The sequence below is a fragment of the Meleagris gallopavo genome, chromosome 6 (genome assembly GCF_000146605.3).
Source record: "Meleagris gallopavo isolate NT-WF06-2002-E0010 breed Aviagen turkey brand Nicholas breeding stock chromosome 6, Turkey_5.1, whole genome shotgun sequence".
In the NCBI taxonomy this organism is placed as follows: Eukaryota; Metazoa; Chordata; class Aves; order Galliformes; family Phasianidae; genus Meleagris; species Meleagris gallopavo.
Window position 1 is genome coordinate 33823500 of NC_015016.2, and position 23250 is coordinate 33846749.

Below are 23250 nucleotides of genomic sequence, written 5' to 3' on the forward strand. Positions count from 1 at the left end.
ACTTAGCCCACCTGATGGGTAAGTTTGTCCAAGATTAAAGACAATCAATTCAGTAGCTCAGTCATCAAACTGGGTTTTTAAGTTCTTTTTCAGTTTCTTGTTTCTCTTTCTTTTTAAGGTTAAAATATACTGTCTTACAAAACTTGTGCATTGTTTTAGTGAAAATAAATAGAAAATGAGAAAAGCAGTTTTAAAATTTCCAGCTGAACCTACTTATACCCTCTGCATTTAAGCAATAGCAAAAGATAATTTAAAAAAAATGTCACCAACTTCAGATTCTATTTTCTACATTCACTTTTTTTTCTGAAGGCCAATTTAAGACCAAAGCAATGCTGCAAACATCTACATGTAACACAAACATTATTACTTCTTTAAAGAGGAGTATGTAAAGCTGATCAAGCTACAAATAAGAAGAAATATAACTGAAAAAGCTTTCTACCAAAAGCATTTTAGAGCAGAACTACACAGTACTGTAATACTGATAAGTGAAAAACCCAAACTTTCAGTATAAGCTTCTTCAGATTTTAGTACATTAAATATCTCAGTAAAAGCTATACAAACTAAGATGTACATAAATAATTTTTTGAATGTGCATAGAGGTAATTTTTTTTTTTCCATTAACAGGAACAGGACATACCAGATAAAATAAGCAGTTCAATAATTTCTGCATCTCCCAGATACGCAGCAGCATGTAAAGGGGTCCTTTTCTCATTATCCTGTGGTAAGAGGGGGAAAAAAGGTTTTATTCAAAATAAAAACTATGTTTTAGCATTCTGCATGAGTTATGAAAAAACACTGCATAAAAATGCATCTTCCAAATATTACACATTTTATATTTTAGAAAACATTGTTACCCTAAAGATGTTAGCCACATTTGTTGAAAGAAGCACACCTCTCCCTAAGGAACTGTTACACCTATACAGTCAGCTAGCACGTTTTCCTGAGGTACACAGGTTGACAGATACTCATCACACCTGAAGATAAACCTATCAGTTAGAAATCACCACTCACTTGTCTCCAGAAACATGAACTTAAGGCTGTTCTGCATATTTAAAAAAAGGTGCTTCAACTCTATATATATTGGTGTGAAATGCTTTCTTTGGGAAGTTGAAGGTCAACTTCAGCAATTACTTTGAAAATAGAAAATAGGAAAGAAACTGGAGTGAGCAGAGGCAGAAATGTTGAGATTTCAACTGATTTGTTTACTGCAGATGAGCAAAGAGGAGGACGAGATATAGTTCATTTTGCAGAAGCGCTCCAGAAGATAGAGATAAGATCCAGGAACGTGGATAACTCAGGCTGATCTTGTGTCCTTCTGAAGTTACAAATAAGCAAGAACATTAACAGACACAGAATTTAACAAAAACAAGAACAAAAATCAGCCAATTTGCTCTTTAAGGGATGGCTGCTGAAAAACTAGAAAAGAAACCGATCTTCACAGGCATCTGGGATTAAGTTCTTCTTAGATTTCCAAACCATTTTAGTAGAGCTTGAAACACACTGTGAGGTCAAGGGAAGAAGAATCAAGATGACAAGCAATGAATTTTAAGTAGCGAGACATTTCTATTAATTCAATTCTTGTTGACAACTTCAGAAAATTTCATTTTAATTGCCCTTTTATTTGTGAAGATTTGCTCAATCACTGTAATTGGTGAATTCCTATTTGAGAGTTATTAGCATGCAGGAAGAAAACTACAAGAACGAGGCAGGAGAGATCCGATAGCAAAGAGTTACTGTTGGAACATACAAGACAACTTCACAACTCAGCACATTCCAAACTCCACAAAAGAAAACAACAAAAAGCACACACAAGCCCACCTCTCTGAACTGCTTATTCACTGTTTTGTCCCTGCTCAGAAAAAGTTCAAATCACATATTCACCATACTATCAGTGTTTCCTTACTTCATTTTCTGAATTACACAGAGGGGATTCAACACTGAGCAGTACACAACCTGACACTGATGCACCATGAGTAAGCAACTAATAGTACTTATTTGTCATTAACACCACGTAATGCCAGGATGTCTCAACTGTAGATTACAAACTTCTGACAAAAATTAAATAAAAGACAGCTCCTGGCACTGAGGATTTGAAATGCAGGGAGGAGGAAAAAGAAAAGACTGGAAGCACAAGGGAAACATTAATACACACATTAGCCTTGCTGCTCCTCCAGCCCAAAGGAAGGAAACAGTAGCCAGCACTAAAAAGTTTCTTTCCTCTTATCTGGAATCACTGGGGTACTGTATAATAACATGCAATTCCACTTGAGCCTGTTTGATAATGCTAAAGTGCCCACAACCTACAAGTACAAAAATAAGTTTAACGCTTCATTGTCTTCAACTTCACTGTAGAACTAGAGGAAATAAGACTAAGTCATGAATATACCTTTCTGTAGAGAAATATTTTCGTAAGAACACAACCAAAGACCACATACCCCATATCTCAGTGATAAAAGTCGCACAAGTAACCAGTCAAATCTCATCTATCAGAAATCTTTCAATACAAAGGGGCAGAATGAAGTCGCTTGTTTAGAGAAATGTTAACTACCAAGCCTCTAATATATTTTTCTGAAACACCAACGATCCAAATTTCTGGTGAATCCAAGTCATATTTTCCCAAATCCTGCCTCTACTAAAGGGAAAGAGTTGAGTACCATGAAGCCACCAAAGTGCCGAAGCAGCAGTGTCTAAAAACACTCAAACCCAACTCCTGGTTTCATTGAGATGCTCACAGCTCCTCATATCCTGGGCCAAATCCAGAGCTTGGTATTTCAGCAATTCCCAAACCCAGCGTCTATACCAATTTCAAATGTTCTGCAAGTTGAAAACAGTTTGGCCTGACTCCTTCCTCAGTTTCACAGCTGTAAATTTTTATTTTTTTAAATTAACTTGCACGTGGGAGAATTTTCATTTCAGTAAAGAACCATTTTTCAGATTTTCTTATTAAAAAAAAAAACAACAGAAAATCGGCATTCACTAAGATCTCATCAGCATGCACATATCAGCTTCCTTTAAAAAAAATCCAACTTTACTCAATTTAAGTCTTACATTTCATTGGTGAATTTTAATAAATGAAATCAGGATAAAATTAAAGAAAAATTTAAACTTTATATGCAGCTATAATACTGCCAGACAGATCAACTACTTTTTCTTTTAGAAGAGTAATCATTTGAAGGACAAATTTCATCAGCAAATATAAAAATATAAGCATTAAAATCATTACAGCAAGTAAAATTAATCCAGCTTTCAGTTTTAAGAAACAACTATGTAAGCAAACATTTTGCAGCACTGGTACATCATACTAATATAAACCCTGGTACGCAAACGGCCTTAGTGTTGTTTCTTCAATATTAGGAACTTAAATGACACCGAAAGGAACATTTCATAAAAAGAAGTTTTGTACATAAAAGCTACAGAATATCTAACCCTGTTGGTACTTTGCAATTTAAAACACTGCACTATTCCTAGGGTAGCCTTTGGCAATAAAGAAAAATGTTTTTTTCCAATTTAAAAACGTGCAAGGGAAATCAGCATACAACAGCCCTAATGATCCTATGATCTAAGGTTGGAATAAAATACTAAGATCAGGGAGTCCAACCACTGACCCATCTCCACCCATGCCCACTAACCATTTCCCTCAGTGCCATGTCATACTTATTTCTTGAAAACCTTCAGGGATAGAGATTCTATCATCTCACTGGGCAAACCGTTCCAACACCTCACCACTCTTCCTGAGAAGAAATTTTCCCAATCTGAACCTCCTTGATGCACTTGAGACCACTTCCTCTTGTCCTGTGGCTCTTATGTGGAAAAAGAGGCTGACCCCCTCCCTGCCACAGCCTCCTTTCAGGCAGTTGTAGAGAGTGATAAGGTCTCTCCTCATCCTTCTCCAGACTGAATAATCGCACCGCCCTCAGCCTCTCTCCATAAGACTTGGGCTCCAGAACCCTCACAGCTCTGTTGCCTTTCTCTGCACACCTCTGGGGTCTCAATATCATTCTTGTAGTGAGGGGCCCAAAACTGAATACAGTACACAAGCTGCTGCATCATCAGCGCTGAGTACAGAAGGATGACCACTTAATCAGACATAATGTTAGCAAGGAAATTTATTAAAGTAGTTGCAATAGGCAGGTCTTACACAATTCAAAGAAAATGCTGGCATTCCAGCAAAAACTACAAATTTATGTTCCCTCACTTCAAAGTTTAATTCCAGATAGTGGTCAATGCAGTCAAAATAAAAAGCAATTAAAAAGTCCTCGAGAAATGAGTGTTCAGATGACAATTCTATTTCACAAAAATAAATAAATCACATCATAATCTTTATATGCATCTGAATACTGAATAATATTGAAATAATGGGATGACCCCTTTAAAACTAAATTTGGGATAAAATGATGACGACTGTGGAGCACAGAATTTCTTTACAACTCTCTTCTTCTTCAACGAATTTAGAACAAAAGCAATACCTCCTTTGTGACATAGAATATTGGCTTTCACTGTTTCAACAGGTACTTCCACAAAACAAAACAACAGAGAAATTTAAGTTAAACAGATAGCATTCATATCTACCTTTTTTTTTTTTTTAATATGTATTCTTCCAGATAAATATTATCTTTGTGTGGGTACTATCTCTGCAAGCAACTGAGAGGTAAGCTAGTGAGAAAGAACTTCTGGTAACTCCTAGGTTCACTGATAGTACATATGAACACAAATGTAAAATATATGCAATTCTTTAATAGCATCAAATATTAGAGGGGTCTCTCCCAGTATCAAGTCATCAGTGCTGCACTTCGCTTAACATTCACTAAGATACTCTGCAGATTCTCAGACAGATTTTAGAATCACCCTTTTTAAAAATAGAATGATTACTTATTCTAAATATTTTTTCTTCTTCTACCCAAAATAGAATGCATCTAAATGCTAGGCTTTTATGTTTAAACTTCATAAGACTTAGCTTAGGTACAGAGCTGGGGCCATTGTAATTGGGGATGCTAACTCCTTGGAAGGATGTCCAACAACAAAGCATTAATTATTGTCAACTGAAAGTACTAAAAAAATAAAATAAATGTAGTACTAGAGTTTCCAAACATGCAAATCTGTAACAACTTCATTTCCCATCTCTATCCTGAGTGTAATTTATCTGTGATTTTTTTTCCTCAGGTTCCCTTTTTTTTTTTTTAACTCAATTCTCAGAACACCATTTAAAGTTATTCTGACATTCATAGCTTAACTAGAAGACACAACTTGATGTTGTCATAAAAAATAAATTTCCAACTGATTTTGACTAGCAGTATTTTTACAAGCGAAACTGTATCTTCTCCTCCTATCCCAAACTTGAAATGTGTCTCCAATATAATGAACAAGATATTAAAAAAACCCTCTCTTCTGCATGCTTAAAAACAGGATGAAAGCATACCATTAGCCACAAAAATAAAATATATATTAAACAGCTAACAAAAAAGTATTGCTTGAATCCAGGTAAGTACCATCATAGTTTGAAAAGACTAGATTTGCCACACTGATTTCATTAATTGCTTGAACCACTGCTCATGCTAGTATTTTCATAAACACTTGAATTGCATTCATAAGGAGCATTTCAGAAAGCCCACGCTAAACCTTCGGTAATAAAGGCTTTATCACTAAGCCTTATTGTATTTTAGGACATATCCTCTTTATACCAAATATTAAGACAGAGCAAATCTAGGAAGTTAAAAGAAAAGGCTATTATGTGCATAATGCTAGGGAAACACAAACACTCCTCCCCAAAATTCCATTTTGAAAATCAAAATCAAATACTCAGCAACTGCAGATGGATAATCCAAAGAGCTGCTCAGGTTTTGTAGATAGGGATATTTCAGAAACAGGATGGAGGTTTAGCATGGGCCTGTCCAGACAGATGAAAATGGGATGAACCTACACCAACTGAGTGACACTAAAAGTTATAAAGATTGATCTGATCTACTCTTATTTAGTCACTATAATGGAAGTGATAAGAATTTTGGCTGCAGAAAATTGTTACGCATATCCACATTTCCTCCCTGGGAAAAACAACTTTTTGGTAAGTAACTCAGGCTGTAGCAACAGTGACCGACTGCAATGTGCTCTGTATCAGGATGGGTATCCCTTCCTTTTTTGGCTACTGTGACAGCCCAGGCAATCACCTTACTGTCCCAGTATGACCTGGAGTATACCTGAAGCCTTCAAGAAAAACTGCTCGTCAAACAAGTTTTACCTTCACCTAGAGGAAAGAACTACACTGCTTTGGGCACCCCATTCCACATTATGAGACAAATGGGAGGTGAGGGAAAATAACTCCCATTGTATGGCTTTGCTGCCTGGACATACGTTGCAATCCCTGATAAATCCTCATTCAACTTAATGATTTTGAGCATTTTTTAAAGAAACTTCTGGAATTGAATTTCCAGTTCGAGTTCACAGAGTAGCACTGAAATCCATTGAAAATAATATTCTTCCTATTCAGTTAAGGATTATTTGATTAACTCAAATAACAAATCTAATTAAAGAACTTGTCTTCACTGAACTACTGCACATAGTTCATTCACAAAATCTGATTAAAAAAAAATTCATTCAAAGGTTGGTTCCTTTTTAAAATGCCTGAACAGTAAGAACAATTTAGTGGGAATCATTCAACCTAAGTTTGCACAGAAAAATAAAATCAAGCATTCATACATATATAAAATTGATATATACTATTGGAACATTCAATCACATTCAACTTTCTTTTATTAAAAATTCTTTTTAAAAAATATGTATGGTTGCATAAACTCAGTATTTTTAAAAATAACACCTAGAGATTTTCTTAATGAAGATTGTATGTGCCTTCAAGTCACACAAGCAAACGTGTCAAAGGTTTAGCACTCTCATTCAAAAGGCTACTTGGTCTTCGACATTTCCGCACAGTTGAACAATTTCACGAGATGAGAACAGGAAAAGAGGTAGAAAATCTGCCACTTCAGCTAGTATCGAATCCCAAACTTCATGTACATAACGTGTTAGCAAATGTGATTCTGAATGCTGGTGGGTGCTATATCATTAAAAAGACTGGCAGGAAAGGAAATTGAAGTTCAAAACAATATTGTTAAGTAACAGTCTTTTGGACAACTTTTCAAAAACCTTATTCTTCAAATGTCTGATGTTTTATGTCACAAGACTCTAACTGATGCGATAACAAAATTGTTCACATGTGACTGTAAAGCTGTGGCCACAAACGCTAACACATGAAAAATAAAAAGTGAGTCACATCTTGCACAAGAAACAATTACTAAGATTCAGTCTGATCTATGACTTTGATAGCAGGGTACATAGCCAACTAAGCAATCTATCAGAAAATAAGAGTAAAAATGTCTTGTTTCAAGAAGTAACATCTCCCCTCATACTGCTAACTTCTCCAAAAGCAAAAAAAACCAACACAGTAGTCACATTAGTTTAATATGGTTAAGACATTTAAACCATGAGATTCAGCTCATGAGCATGTCTTGTTTTCAAGGTCATTTTAAGGTATTAAATCTTCAGAAATATAATAATAAAATAGCTGTATTTGGTGGAATGCAGCATTTCCGTTTCATTTGGGTTCTAGAAAAATGTTATTTTTGTCTGTTGATGACAAAAGAAAACACTGAACTTTATTAAAGCAATTCTACTTGGTAACTTGTAGGTAAGTATTTCAGGAGACACATTAAAAAAAAAAACAACTCAAAACATCTTTATGCCTCTCTCCAAATGTTATGTTTTGAAAGTATGAAGGCAGAGTGCAGGTTTTGTAAGGCTCTTCTTGCTTCCATGATTCTTCTTAGTTAGGTTTCCATGTAAGGAACGACCACAGCTAACGGGAAAAGCTGAACCTTAGTACTTATTCTACGAAAATGTACACAACTGTTTTTGCCCAAATTATGAAGCCTACAACTTGCTGTGAGAGAAGTCAACGATCCATCTGTGTATTGAGTAAGGACATGAATAATTGAGCAGGTTTTGTGAGCTACTCCCATTCCCTTTGAGTTCCAACAACCAAGAATTTGGTCCCATTTATCACTAACAAATGCTATTGAATTCTTCCCCAATATATGGAACAAATAAAGACCTGTTCTCTACCCTTTGATATGATGGACTCAATCTTACAGTACAGCTGAGATATTTGGGATTTTTTTTTTCCTTTAACTCAGGAATTAAAACAGAGCAACTCCTGTGGCCAAAATTACACACTAAAATATTAGATGGTGAAAAAAAATTTAAAAAATGATACTGAAATTAACCTCTCCCAAACATAAAACCTCTCTAGCATTTGAAATTATTCTGTGCTTAGAAAAATCAACAAACAAAAGATATGATAATCTCATTAAAAAAAAAAAAAAAACTTCCCTTGGCTTCCCCTTTTTCAAATGTCAAATATACCATTTGTAAACATCTATCTGGAACATATGGTAGAGAAAAAAACAACAAGCTTTTAATTGGATTGTAGTTGCCAATAAGACAAATAAATAATTCAAGCTATTCTAGAGAAAAAAAATAAAAGCAGAATGCACATAAACAGGCATTATGAGGAATATTATGTAACAGAGACTGTGCTCACGAAGCAGGCTGAAGAAGGGCTAGCAAACGCCTTGTCTCACCCTGTAATCTATCTGTAGTATCTAAGGACACAAATAAGAAAAGATGCCAAGAAAGAAAACAGGATAATACAGTCTCTGTTCATGCTCCAGTGAAAGATCACACCACACTAGGTAAGGTATGCACATCTCCATCCTGGTTTAAATCCACCATATTACGTTCAGGCCAGTGACACTTTTGTTCAGAAAAGCTGAGTTTTCTGCTTTCTTATTACAAATGCCATTGTTAGCATGACATCCCTGAATGTGTCTGATATAAATCAGGTACTCATCTCACTAACTGCACCGTCTTGGTGACAGAAAAGTGTTTTTCAGGTTGTGTTTAAATGTTAACACTTCTTTCAGTACTTGAAGGGATCTTACAAGCAAGAGGGGGACTGACTTGTACACTGTCTGATAGTGACAGGACAAGGGGGAATGGCTTTAAACCAAGAGGGGAGATGTTATGAAGAAATCTTTTACTCAGAGGATGGTGAGGCAGTGGCACAAGGCTGCCTAGAGAAGCTGCGGTACCCCATCCCTGGAGGTGCTCAAGGCCAGGTTGTACGGGGCCCTGGGCAGCTCAAGTTGGCGGGTGGCAGCCTTGCCCTGCAGCAGGGGGTTGGAACCATGTGGGCTTTAAGATCCCTTCCTATCTGAAGCCATTCTATGATTCTTTGATTCAGTGAATGATGCTGAGAAACAACTCCACCCCTCACACCCAACAAGGGTCTGCAACAGGAAATGACAAGTCCTCAAATCTTCAACTGCACTTGTTGTGAGGCCTGATGCAGTGTGAGGCCCTCAGACTGGGGGCCTCCTTGCAGCCTCCTCCCTAGGTGCCTCTGGGACGGCCCTCCCATAGAACAGAAGCAAACAAATGACACTTTCTCCACCCAGTTTTTGATTTACACACAGCCTTCCCTGGAGTAGATTTAAAGGACTGATTACTGATGTAGCATTAGACGTTCCACTAATATATGAGATAGCTTTGGTCACTTGCAAAGCAAGGAAAAACTGTTTCGTACAAAGTTACACTGCATACGCATGCGGAGCTTTCACATGGGAAGTTACTATAAATAATGAGTAAATTCAAATCCTCTCTTGCTATTAACAGCAATGCATTCTTTAAGGACTGTGTCGATGTTGGATGTTAACACACATTAAGTCTACAGAGCTTTATTCTTCTCTCTGCTCTTGGAGCGGGGATGTTCTGTTCTCAAATACCAGTGCCGTGCATGACAGGCACAGCAAGTGCCAGGAGCAACTCCAGTAAGCTGGAACTATTCAAGGCCTCGCCTCTAGTTTGTTTTGTAAAAGCAGCAGGAAATGTGAAACTTTTAATAATTTCTGAGTATGTAAGGTTATAATCACTAAAAATAAAATGACACATCAGACATGATCTATAAAATCATTATCACTAACAAGAATCACATTGGAGATTCAAATGCAGAAATTTCAAATGTGTTTCAAGAATTATCTAATTATTCATGGTTCTTTAAATGGATGCCATACTAAAGGATAGCAATGACCGGAACAAATCTTGTCTGTCAAAACCCCAATTACTGTAAAACAAATTCAGTGTACAACCAATAGGGTAGAAAGACTACCATGCAGAAATCCAAGCTTGTTTGCCCAGTTTAGCAAACAGTATAACCACATTAATATAGAGCTAGGCAAGCTTACTAGGCCTGATGAGAAGCAGAATCTAATTAGCACAAGTAGTACGCCATACTAATATTAGTTCAACCATTAATTCAACGCTAAGTCTCTAAAAAAATATTTCTCATTTTTTGTAAAAATTCTTCCTTTAAGAAGAATCCTATTCTATGCAATTGGTAACTTTCTGAGTTATCATCCAAATAATGCACTGTGCCAGGCAGCAATTTGCTGATGTTAGTCAGATTATTCTGCAACTCTGTTGAAGGTCTTATTATATGGCTCTAACAAGAGCGATAACTCAATACACTTAAAAATCTCATTTGCACAGAGTAAATATGACGTTACCAACAGGATGCAGAGGATTATTTCAATTCGGACTGGCAAGGTTCTGTCATTCAGAATTCTGATTCGGAAGGAAAACACACAGCTTTGTATTTTTAAAACATTCTAAAACATTTCTACCCCAGAAAAGGAGCTCAGTGCAATGTGGACATACTTTATACTGAGGCTGAAAAGCATGATTCACTCTCAAAGCCACATTTAAAAGGAAATAAGCTATCTGATTATTCATTACAGATGACATGCTTGGAAAATATTCCACACTAATGAACAGGAAACCCCAAACTGTAATATAGTTAAGTAACATAAAATAACTAATATATTATAAATTTAAATTTTTGAGTAGCTGGTGGATATTCTTACAGTACCCAGACACAGTGTACAACAAGCTGCACATTTCCACAACGCTAAGAATTAGGTCTCCAAAGTTCTCCATTTCTTGGAATTAACCATGCTTCAGATCCATGAAACAAATAGCCTCTTAGCAATTGCTCTAGAAACAGATCAAACTTTCCAACAGGGAAAGCTTCCCTATATTTCCTGCAGCTAAGTATCTTCTTACCCCCTTCAGATACTTAACATAAACATTCCTGTTACGAAAAATTTAACTCTACACCAAAATAACTCCTGGATATTCCCATATGGTAGTAATAAATTCTATCTACTCCCTTAAAAAAATATCTCACTGAACTTGAGCATGCTTATTGACAGTAATTTTTATGTTAACTTTGTATCTTTTTAATTAAAAAAATCTCACACATTTACATGTGCTATGCATATTATGCTCTTTTAAAAGCCAAACCGTAGATCTTCTTGCAAATGAACTACATCAGCACCATGTTACACACTGATGCATACCTGCCAATTCTGAGCAGGTAGAACCTGCTGCGAAGGACCACAAACACTCTAAAGAAGTAAGATTCCTCACACAATTTTCCTACTATTTCTGCACACGTAAATAAATGTCAATTAAGTGAATGCTGCAGGAAGCAGGAGAGCCTCATGACTCATCATCAGGCTGGTCACACAGTAAATGTAAGTTCCTGTTTTTGGTGGAAACATCAAGAAAGTTCATTACAGAGAATATCTAGCATCAGAAAGCAATGAAGTTAATTGAAATACACACTGAAGGGAAGCCTGAGCAAAAAAAGAAAAGTAAGAAGTTAGCTATAATTTTATGACTGTATTTTATTAAAAGCCCAAGGGCAAACAAGATAGAATAGGTGCTATTGTGAATCCCTAAGATTACATATTTTCCTTCACTATCACATGTAAGAAAAAATGTATTTGCATATACCTCAAGCAAAATAAAATGATAACAAATTAGATACAATCACTAACTGGTTAAAATGTCTTCAGCTAATTGGAAAAGCTCTCTCAATTCTTATTAGAAATCTGTTCTAATAAAGATGATAGGTATAGCTTCTGTTAGTTAGATGTTAACAAAAACTGCTCAATGAACAGTTAGCAGTGGAAGTGTCTGAAGGCATACCCTATTTGTTTTTATGATTTACTGCAATCCCAACTTCACCTGCTGCTCTCTGTGAGGTCTCACAGGCACACAGTTGCTATATAACATTTCTCCGACTCTATTCAGCTTCTGAAATTGGGTTCTGAATAGAAACAGCGAGGCATGAGTTGCTGTACCAAATTGAGGTCTGTTTCTAAACAGTGGGTTTAATTGGAGATACTATCATTATTCATATTTGTTTATACAGTTATATTTAATTTTCTCTCTGACCTCCTGCAATGATTTCAAAGGCCTGTTCCCACTGACAGCTGATCATGTGTTTAGATAAGCCACCCTTTGGGTCACTCCAAAAGTAATGCCTCACAATTTATTTCCATGGAAACTACAACAGACAAAGAGCACAACAACACTATTTCATAGAGCTAATTCTCAGCTACAAACATAGTCACCACCATTAGCTATGCACTTTTTGCCAGCAATGAACAAGAACCTGCTGTCATGCTTGTAGAAAACTGCACCAGTGGAGGTGATCCTATCACTGTCAGCACTGTTGAAATGCACCACTCACTGTCTCATCCACTGGTTCACTGCTTAGTCTCCCTAAATGTTCAGCAAGCACCAATGAATGTCAATGGGAGCAATTTTTTCTGCATAGAGGAATTTAATGACACTCTTTTGCTTCATCCGCACTTCCATGCAAGATGCCATTGTGTCAGACTGTCCCTCTGCTGCCATCTGTCACATGGCAACAAGTAACAGAATATTGGTGGGAAGTCTCAGCTTCTGCTGTCATACCATCAACATCCACCCCTGACATCCTGGACCAACTGAATGAGATAGGAGACAATGATTTCAGACCAGCCTTCACAGATGAATGTGTATCTACATGTACACCTACGTCTTTTCAATATACAGGTTTTACCTGTAGGAAAACTCACATCCGGTCACAGTGCTAAACAATTCAAAGGATGAAAATGAGTTAAAGTAACTAGAGCCAAACTCAAAAGTTATAACTCATATGTTCTCATCAATTTCGTAAAGCCTTTCAAATTCACAGATATCCTTAACATTACTGGGATAAAAAAAAAGCTTTTAATCTGAACTGTTAAGATAGGAAGTCAAACAATACAAGAAATACTTATGTATAAAAAAATCCACTACTCTTCAGAATGTGTTACATTTTTTTCTGGATGCTTTGTTAATTCCTTCCTGACATTCACGTCAGCAAAGAGGAGTGATGGAGCTGCCCGCACAGTCTGTGCTGCCAAGGAGTACAATAAGATGCTGCTTCACAGCATCAAAGCGCTTAGCCCAAGTTAATGTTGCCAACCGTAGCTGCCAGCATAAAAGCCCTTCATGCAAACAGTCTACACTGCCTGCAATGGACTCAACAAAATACTTACTGAGTCTGATGCTTGCTTGAGACAAATAGAGTCCTTAGCACTCTCACCCTTTAGAAAGGAATTAAAACAGTACATGATTCCTGCTTAGCTTTTGCTACGCTATGCGAGATCTAACTACCATCTAGTCTCACCAGTTTAGATACAAAGGCCCCAGAAGCTTCATTCTGACTGACAGAAACTTTACCTAGCAACAAAAGCTAGAGATGAATTGCCCTGGAAAACGATGCATCTTCAAGTGTTCTTCAGGTGGACAAAATGACACATATTACAAAACATGGCAGAACTTCTTTCTAGTCAATGGTCATAGCGTCCCTGAAGTGGAAAGGAGTGTGGTTGGCCCATACGTGTCTTCTTACTGCCTCTACCTGGCCCACACAATTTCCTGTGCAAAATTGTCTGCGTTCTCCATTGTTCTCAAATCTATTTCCAGAGCATCTTAACAGCTTCCCTGATATCCTCAAGCAAAGAAACACAGCACTGCGCATGAACAGCCACTGTCAGAGAAGTGCCACGCGCTAACCTGCTCTGAGCAGCACCTTCAGATGCCTCAGATGTCAAACTGTTCTCTTGATGTGACTTAAGTTACAGAAGCTACTGACCACAAAAAGGATAACTGAAACAGTTTATGTACAGCAATTAATAAAGGAAGAGGTTTTACGAGGCACAGATGTCAAATTAAAATGATTTTACAATTGTAGTTGTATGCATTTTGTTCTGTTCTTTTTTCCTAATCAGAAAGGAGAAAAAAATTATCATACTGTTTATATACTTTGGTAAAATGAATGGCTGCAGAAAGATAACACAAAGGTAATAATCTCCTGAAGATTATTTTTATGTCATACTTCGCATACTTTTCCTTTATCTGCTTTTAAGCAAGGCCATGCTACGTTTTTAAGTTTCCTTACCTTCAGAGATACTCAAAATAATTGAGAAGTGATTTAGTTTCCTACATAACATATTAAAAATCTAAAGATCCAAAATCTGTACATAATTTATCAGCATGATCAGAGCATTCATCCTGCTACATTTTGTGGAATGTTCTGTATTTCAGCCAGCTTAATCCATGTTTTTCTTGTTCTAGGCTGCACTTGTAAGCCTGGACAAGAAAGTTATCCAGGAGACCAGCCCACAAGAGAAATATAAAGATGAAAACCATGAAACTTTTGCCTGTTTTTTTAATTTAACCTTTTCTAGTATTTTCCTGATCGACACCAGCATCACAAAGAATCTTTCTTAGTTTTTAACTGTTCTATAATGTTATTTGTGTTTATGTTATAAATTATTATTTCCTAAATTACTTAGATAATCAACACAGTCAATTCCTAATTCTCATGGTATCTAAACTCAATGCGGTATGAGAAACCCTAGGCTTCTGGCCAAACTAACAAGCCTATTTTCTTCCTCTTGTAGTACATGCAATGATGTGCAGAGTAAAATTAAAACAAAAAATAACAAGAAATCAAGACAGACATCATATCTTACCCGAGGAGGAAATCCAGCAACATTTTCCTAACATGCAAATAACACAAGGAGTTATGCAAACCCACATTTCGCAGGTCTGGGAAAGGAGCCCACACTTCTACTGCAAGAGTTGTCCATGCAGCAAGCCCTCTGCTCAGAACAACAAAGACAGATGTACACACCTCGCTCTGCTATTCATACCTGTCACGCTGCTGCTACTGGGTCACAATGCTTGCCAGCCCCAGCAACAAAACTCTTGGATTTATGAGCAATGCTTTATAGCTGCTGTTGTTGGTTATTTTTGTTGCTGTTGGTTGTATGCTGTTGATTATTTTTGTTACTGTTTTAGGTTGCTCAGTGGTTTTTGTTTTTTTGTTTTTCGTTTTTGTTTTTTTAATTGCATAATAGTAGCACAGGTGGGCTTTAATTTTTTGGTTCCTTGTGACAGAGAAGTGCCATAAAATTCAGAACTGAGCTGGATGACCTGTGGTATGGAACAGAAAGCATCTGGATATCTTGATAGCTGCAATGCTCAGTACAGAATGTGTGATTTCGTTTTCCAGTGTTATATCTTGTGTTGAAAAAAACAACACCAAGAAAACAGCTTGAAGATATGCTTCATATAAATCTATTATAATCTCCCAAAGCAAAATGAGCAGCAAGACACAGGTGGTTCATGTTGAAGTCACTAACCACATGTCAAGCAGTATTTCAAATGGGAGCAGTGAGCACCTGTGAAAACTGGGAGACATTTGTGTCATTCCGGGATTCCCCAAATGCAACGCCTGTCTGGCACTAGCGTGAAAAGAGCAAGGGGCACACTGACACTGCTTCCAGAGAGGATCAGATGTTTGTTCCCTTGGCTAAGATCAAGTGCAATTGGGTTACAACGATAGCATATAGGGTTACCTGAAGTATCATTTTCTGTGGTTAGAAATATTATCTTAATAGTTTTTGGAGGAGGAGGAAAAGCTGTTTTGATTTTGAACAATCATTTCAGGAATAAGATGCACAAATTCTGTAGCATTTCTGTCAGTGAGCCAGTATTTCTTCAACACAGTAGTGTTTGTAACAAAAAGCCAAGATAGAAATGTTCAATATTCATAATCTATGAAACTAAGCATACATCATAAATGTATTGGTTACAAATGAAGGGGGTACAATTTTACAATGGTGATGGACTTCTAAACCTAACAACAACAACAAAAAAAAGGCTAAATCCTGACTGGTGAAAGGCAATAACAGTATCACTTAAGTAAAATTAACTGCTAAAAAGTGCACAAATTTCAAGCTAACTTTTCTATTCTGATCACCAAGAGGAGGAAACATTGACATCCATCATAAACTACTACAGAGATACAGTGTTAATTATCACACACCATTTTCCTTACTGCCAAACCTAAAAAGCCTAGGTATGAAGGAAAAATGAGTAGTGAGAAATACACAAGTGCTCACATGCACTCTTCTCTCAGTCTCTATCTAAACAGAAACTCTATCAGGCTCAACATACGTGTGTGATTTAAGCCTGATTCATGAAAGGAGCAGCTACAGTTTCTCAAGATTTTTTGGGGAGGAGAAAGGAGAAGTAATCCTTTCTCCTCTGTTTTTTCCAGTAATTGGAACCTCAGAGAGTGCACTTTCCAAAAATACCTTCGATCAAAGTTCCCGTAAATCAGGTTTGTCTAGAAGGCTGCGCACACCAAGGAGACAAGCCTTTTTGACCTACAACTTCATCAGCTAAAGAACATGCTTAATTTGCTCTTTCTTCACATGAATCACAGCAGCTGAGTTGAATAAAATACATACATTCTAAATCTAGATCCAGGCTGTGATTCAAGAGAGCTGGTAAATGTGACATGAACAGAGAACAACCTCCTTCCTGGAAGAGCCCAGGTTTACTATCAGTACATGATCTTTGAATTTGCACACAAGAATGCAGGCTACGAAAGGCTACCCGTCTCAGAATCTATCTAAATATAACATTACACTACTGTAAGACATCACTTGCTTTATGAATAATGCTCTAATACAGTCCAACCTTGGTGCAATTGATAGACATTACCAAATGGGCAAACCACAGCCTGGCTGTAGGGAGCCAAACACACAGATTCAACTTACTTAGCTTTAGCAGAGCATTAAGCCAATGGCAAATAATGTTAAAGATTATATACCCCAAAAGTAAGAAGGTAAATGAAGCTGGATAATTACAGAAAGGGAAAAAAAGGTATTTTATCTAGACACCAACAACTTCTCAGGATGACTATCACTGTTACAATAAAGACCCAGTGCAGCTCTACCTCCAGCTCTCTTCTGGGCACAATTCCACTTGCAGGACTCAGTCTCCAGTTACATAACCGACCCAACTGCTACACAGAAGGGAGGAAGGAATCCCAGCTATTAGAATACAAACTGCAAAATAATTAGCTGGTATCAAGAGGGGAAAAGACTCTGCAAAGGCAGTGGAGGGAACAGCTTTGGAATTCAAACAATTGTACTGAAGCACTTGGACAGCTAAGTGGAAAAAGATCTAACATGTATACTGGTTCTAATACAATCCACTACAGTTCATCCCAATCCTTCTCTTTATTAGGAAACATACACAGTCAATTCATTTTCTTCACTTTCCCCCCCTCCTTCTATCTACACCAATTCATAACACACAACTAAGGGAAAAGGTTTGGATCGGGACTGTGTAGGAATACATTACCTCTAGTCAAGTACATACAACAAGTGCAAAACCCAAGAAAAACAGCACACACGGACAGATGCACAAAGTTCCCTACACAGTTAGCTTCATTTCTACCCAACCATGGGAGGATTTGTATGCTCAGCAAGTCCTGACAAACTGTTCTATGGGTTATACGTGAATTCAGTATTAAATAATGCAGGGCTGGGACCGCCACGTTAGAAAGGAGTGGTCACATGTGATAAGCATCTGCCTACAATGAAGAATGTGGCTGTGAGGAAAATAGCTTATTTGTTTTCAATGCATTCTAAATGCTCCTTGGGCATCACTAAGATACATCTGTGGTCTAAATCCACAGCAAGAAGAAAAATTATGTATACACGTGTACAAACAGATTTTGAATATTCAATCTACAGTATTTTTCTTTGCTATAGCTTCCTGGCAGTTAGAGTAACCCTCTTCACCAAGTATGAAACAATTACATGATAAGCTTTCTTATCTACGCATGTCTACTTATTTTGTATTTATGAACTGACAACACCTGTTCGACAAAAGTTGTGAGAGAACCAAAACCAAACAAACTCACTACCTCACAGATAATGAAACCTAGCAGAGGCTTTTGTAATAAATGATGAAAAAAGCAGATAGATACTAAGCTTACTTTGTTTACTATGGATGCTTAACCTGACTTGTGCATGGAGAAATACAAATGAAATGATACAGACTAATCAGTTTTTTAAAATGAATATGCTAATAATAGGTTCAAAATGTGCACATGGAGAGGCAAGACAGACACACACGCACAGAACAAGCCTCAGCCACAGAACTCTCATGACTAAACAGAAGATTATGTCATTTGATATTATATAATCCATCACAGAATATTGCTGAAGAACAAGCAAAACTTCTCGAGGGGGAAAAAAAAAAAAAAAGGAACCTTACCAAACAAAACTTTCAATTTCACAGTGAGTTTCCTTATACAGGACCCTACCCAAGCTCCACAAAACAGGATTTCTAGTTGGCACTGGCCAGATATAAATTCCACAGAATGCTTTTAAATGTCAAAATACACACGCCTAACTAAATATTTGTTTTGGTTCTGTGAATCTCAAGAACAAAAGGTAAACAATGATCATGGTCTAACACTGGCCACAGTGTAACATCCAGATGTTAGCTTTAGGTTTTTAGTGTTACTCACATTCTGATGTACTTGGAGAAAAAACAGCTACATACACTGCTATGATGCTACACCCTAAATGGCTAATGACAGCCTACAATAAGCAAAACAATTTCTAACAGAAGCAAAAGGTTTAGACAATATCATCTTGCAGTGTCAAAGATGCATATTAGAATTTTAATAGAAAGTAAACACAGTAAACACATGCTGTTTAATTGTTTGAATTTCACCCAAAATGGAATAAATTCTGCAGTGTCACTAACAGGACACACGAGCACAATTTCTTACTTTAGAGGCTAATATATGCATTGGGCTCATCTCTCCAAAATCCATTCTTAAGCCTACCTTCTGAAACTCCGTACTATTTTTTTTAATTGTCTAATATGTACTATAAGCTCTACTTCATTCAAAGCATCATACTCAACTAGTATTACTTTCTAAGAAGTTCTGATAAACCTGCATATACAAACTTTTCAGCTACCCCAGTACTGCAAAACTAACATTTGAAAAAAATATAAAGTTAAGTCTTTAGTACCAACGTGAATGTAGAAAGCTAAAAGATTACCATCTTTCTCCCTCTTCTTTTCCAGAATTAAGTGTACATAAAAACTTTACTTTTGCTTATTACATAAAAGCACTACAACTTACAGCTCTTGAATTAACACGGTTTTAAAGTGATTAGTAGAGCAGAAAGCTGGATTGAAACAAAAGCACATTGTATTCAAAGCTAATGTTTGGATTTACCTGAAAATTAACATCTTCTTTCTTAAATATTAGTGCTCGAACTTCATCAGGGTCTCCATTAAATATAGCTTGAACCAACGGTGGCTGAAACAAAGAAAAACAAATATTAAGAATGTAAACCCATTTCAGTTTTTAGTGATGTGTGTATGATACTGTAACACATAACACAAACACAAGGTGAGGACAAAAATCAGACTTCCCAAGCAGTGGAATAAAGAAACTACTAACAGTAAATAGAACTGAAAGAATTCAGAGCTTTAAAAACCTTGGACACACAAACATACTCTGTCACTGCATGAACCAATGAAGTATACATTATTTTAAAAAAGAGCCTATAAGAGTCGCTTTTAACAGCTGAGAAGAGAATATCTCTTAATAAAATTAGGACTATTATAACATACTGTGAGTTCTATAAAATGTAAGTGGGTTAATACCCTGTACATTAGAAAGTGACCGAAGTGAATAGAAATCTTTAACCTATTCAGAAAGAGAAAAGAACACGTGAGAAAGCAAAGTGTATCAATCAGATAAGTATGGTAATAAATTCACGCTCACACACTAAATATAGCAGGATTTCTTAGTAAAAGAAAAGCTGCTGAGATATGCCAGCGAGATTTTCGTTAGTCACTTCACAAAACAATTTCAAGAAATAAAAGCAGAGGCCCCACAGCACTGTCCATAAGAGGTAATTTGAATCTAACAGTTACATTCCAATTATGACTTACATTATTTTATTTTAGCTCTTAACTGCTGTCACTTGATGAAGTCTATCAGTTCTCAAAACAAATATAGCATATAATTGCAATATAATGATTATATCAGTTCCTAAAGTGGCATTGCATAAATGTAACCCTGAGGAACGAGGAGAGGGGGAAAAGCATTCTCTCCCAACACAGTTCACCAAGCTCTCTGACAATCCTCTGCTACTATGCAAGAGCTGAGATCTATTACTGCTGCACCATCAATCAAGTCCCGTGCAAAACAGCAAGCCCCTGCAAACATTAATTCTAAAACTAAGTTTCAGGCTTCCTCTCTTGGGTTTTTACCACTTCGGCTTCTTTCAACATCATTCACGTTCATGACAATGCTACAAATTTCTATTGGTATCCTTACCAGTATTACAAATGAGAAATATGCCACCAAACAACATGCCTTACCAGCACATTTCCAGGAGGTAATGGACGCAAACATATATTTTCCTGAGGTATATTGGAAACAAATGTGGGAGAATCATCTTCCTCCTCCTCCAAAACAACAATACAGACTCGACTCATTCGATCCGTTTGAAGAAGCAAAAGCAAACAGAATAACACCAGCAACTCTGTTTCTGGAAGCACACTGCAGGTATTGCACCAAGGACCATACAGGGAATGCTTTCACCTGTTTCACATACACTCACAAACTTGTGAGCGCTGCTGCTGGTGTCTGAATATTTAGAAAAGGACATTGCAATCCCCCTCTAAGCTCCATTTTTCAGATTTAAACACCCTGAGAAATTAAGAAAGTTGTTCTTTTAAATAAAATTCCACAAAACATCGAAACCACGACGACGAGACTGTGGAACAGCTGATAAAAATATCCCAGACCCAAGTGAATTACAACAGAGCTCGCTGCCTCCAAGAGCTGTCCTTCCAAGCCAATCTGCCCTTGTCAGCGGCACAACTTGAGCAGTGTGCCTCCCCCTATGCAGACAGGGGGATCATTGTTGGAGGAGCACCGGCTCCATTCTGCTGGCCTGGAGAACGAACAATTGCTCTGACGGAGACGGCTGTGGCTATTCCCAGTCCCGCAAGGTCAGTTGCCAGCCAACAGTAGCGGGCTCTCTGCTGTCCGAGAATAAACACGGGCTCTGACCATTCTGTGATTCTGCAGCCCCGTTCGTCAGCGTCAGAAACAGTCCATCCAAAAAATGCATCCGTTTTCCAGCAGTTCTTCAGAGCAGGGAGAGAGGCAAGTAATTCTTCCCCATGCAATAAAAATATCTGCAATGTACAGCGAGGCTGCAGCACATTTACATGCGATGAGTCAGACCACAGGGACAATGCAACTCCTTGAATAACGCTGTTGGCTCAATCCAGCCTCCCCAAACGACAGACGCAGGCAGCTCACCCCTCAGTGCCACCGGCAGCGCAGCACCCTCAGTTCTCCTTCCCCCGGCTCTGGCTTCTCCATCAGGGAACGCGCCCGGCACAAATTCCAACAAGAAGGACGCTTCAGCAAAATAAGCCAGCTCCTGCACACAAATGACTGCCTCAGACTTCCGCAGAAGCAGTTCATCACTCAAGCGCTCCTTTTGATCGCCATGTGAATCCAGTTCCCATGAGAGTCCTCATTCAGATTAAGGCGGAGAGCGAGGGGAAAAAAAATAAAATCAGGCTCCACGCATCTCCTCCGAGCCAACTTCTTTATTCAAACATCTGTCACTGTGCCAACCTGATTTTCCTCTTCGGATGGAGGCTCTGCTTAGTAGGTTTTTTCCCCAACAGTCGAAATGATATGACAGCAGATAAACCCTGCAGCCGCCCGGCTGCCCCGGCAGAGCGGCGGCTCAGCTGAGCGCAGACTGCAGGCTCGCAGGATGGAATGCCCCGTAATGCTCACATGTCACACACAGCCAGCTACTGCTCTCCCTGCAACTTCCTCTGGCACAGAAAAAAAAAGACTGCCCTTTTTTGGGGCAGTCTTTGCCGTTACGTTTGTGCCAATTTTGTGACTAATTCAGCCAAAAATGTAAGAATTCTATAACTGAGCAAAGAGCAACCATTTAATATTTTCCACTAAAAGCCACAGAGAAATCCGGTGTGCTGGCTCTGCTGACTAACAACAATTTAGGCAGTAAACAATTCCAGCGTTTAACTGCTTTCATATGGCACTGGATAGAGAAGCACCACACCACAGCCCTTGCTTAACTGTTTGAAGGCAAGGAACTCCCCACAGAAACCCTCTAAAGTGGAATCTCTCTCAATGCAATCGGTAGAGGCCAACCCATGGTTTTCTGCAATGAGGACAGACAAACCTACCCTCTGCCTGAAACACGTACCTCGACTGTATATGCATATGAAGTCCTAAAACTTGCTAAATAAGTATTTCAGCTCGAGCGTGCTGAAGTGCTGGTTAGTGGGCGTATTATGTAAATGGCTGCTGTTGGCGTCGTCGGACTAACTCAGAGCTTCAGGAACAAAGCGAGGGTTCTGCTCATGCTCTGCGGTACCTCTGACGTCCCCCTCTGAGCTGCCCACTCATGGTGTGCCCATGGTGGGCAAGCTGGCCGGTGGAACTGCTCCTCAGTAATGCATTCACTCTCAAATTTCCCATATTAATCCAAACAGACAGGTTGAAATGGAATATTAAATGGTTTGGGTATTAATAGATGCAGCAAATTCCCACCTTTGGGAGTCATAGGAAGGAAAAACTCACATCACCACGCATTTAAAATAATGTCTACAACAGCTTTGCTGTAACACAATAAATGGTTTAACATACACCTACTGACAGTGCACACAGACAAATGTTTTTATACAAGTGCCAGAGAGTGACCTAGTCCAGGGCTCCCTGAGCTCAGAAACGCCGGGCTTGGCATAATATAGCACACACTTTGGACTCACCATCAAATTTCTAGCAAGATTCAAATTTCCCAAATTTTTCCATTTACAATACATGAATACCGTACAACTTCATAAATATATTCTATTCATTTCTGTGGA

At 37.9% G+C, this 23250-nt stretch overlaps 1 protein-coding gene across 1 annotated transcript; it reads right to left on the bottom strand.

Annotated features, from left to right (window-relative positions):
• Positions 1 to 395: 395 nt before the first annotated feature.
• Positions 396 to 22450, bottom strand: LOC104911520 (serine/threonine-protein phosphatase 6 regulatory ankyrin repeat subunit A-like). Its single transcript, XM_010712852.3, has 4 exons — positions 20704 to 22450; positions 19547 to 19630; positions 638 to 716; positions 396 to 400 (listed from the first exon to the last, which is right to left on the bottom strand). The coding sequence occupies exons 1-4, from the start codon at positions 20818 to 20820 to the stop codon at positions 396 to 398; spliced, it is 285 nt and encodes a 94-aa protein (XP_010711154.1). The 5' UTR covers positions 20821 to 22450.
• Positions 22451 to 23250: the final 800 nt, after the last annotated feature.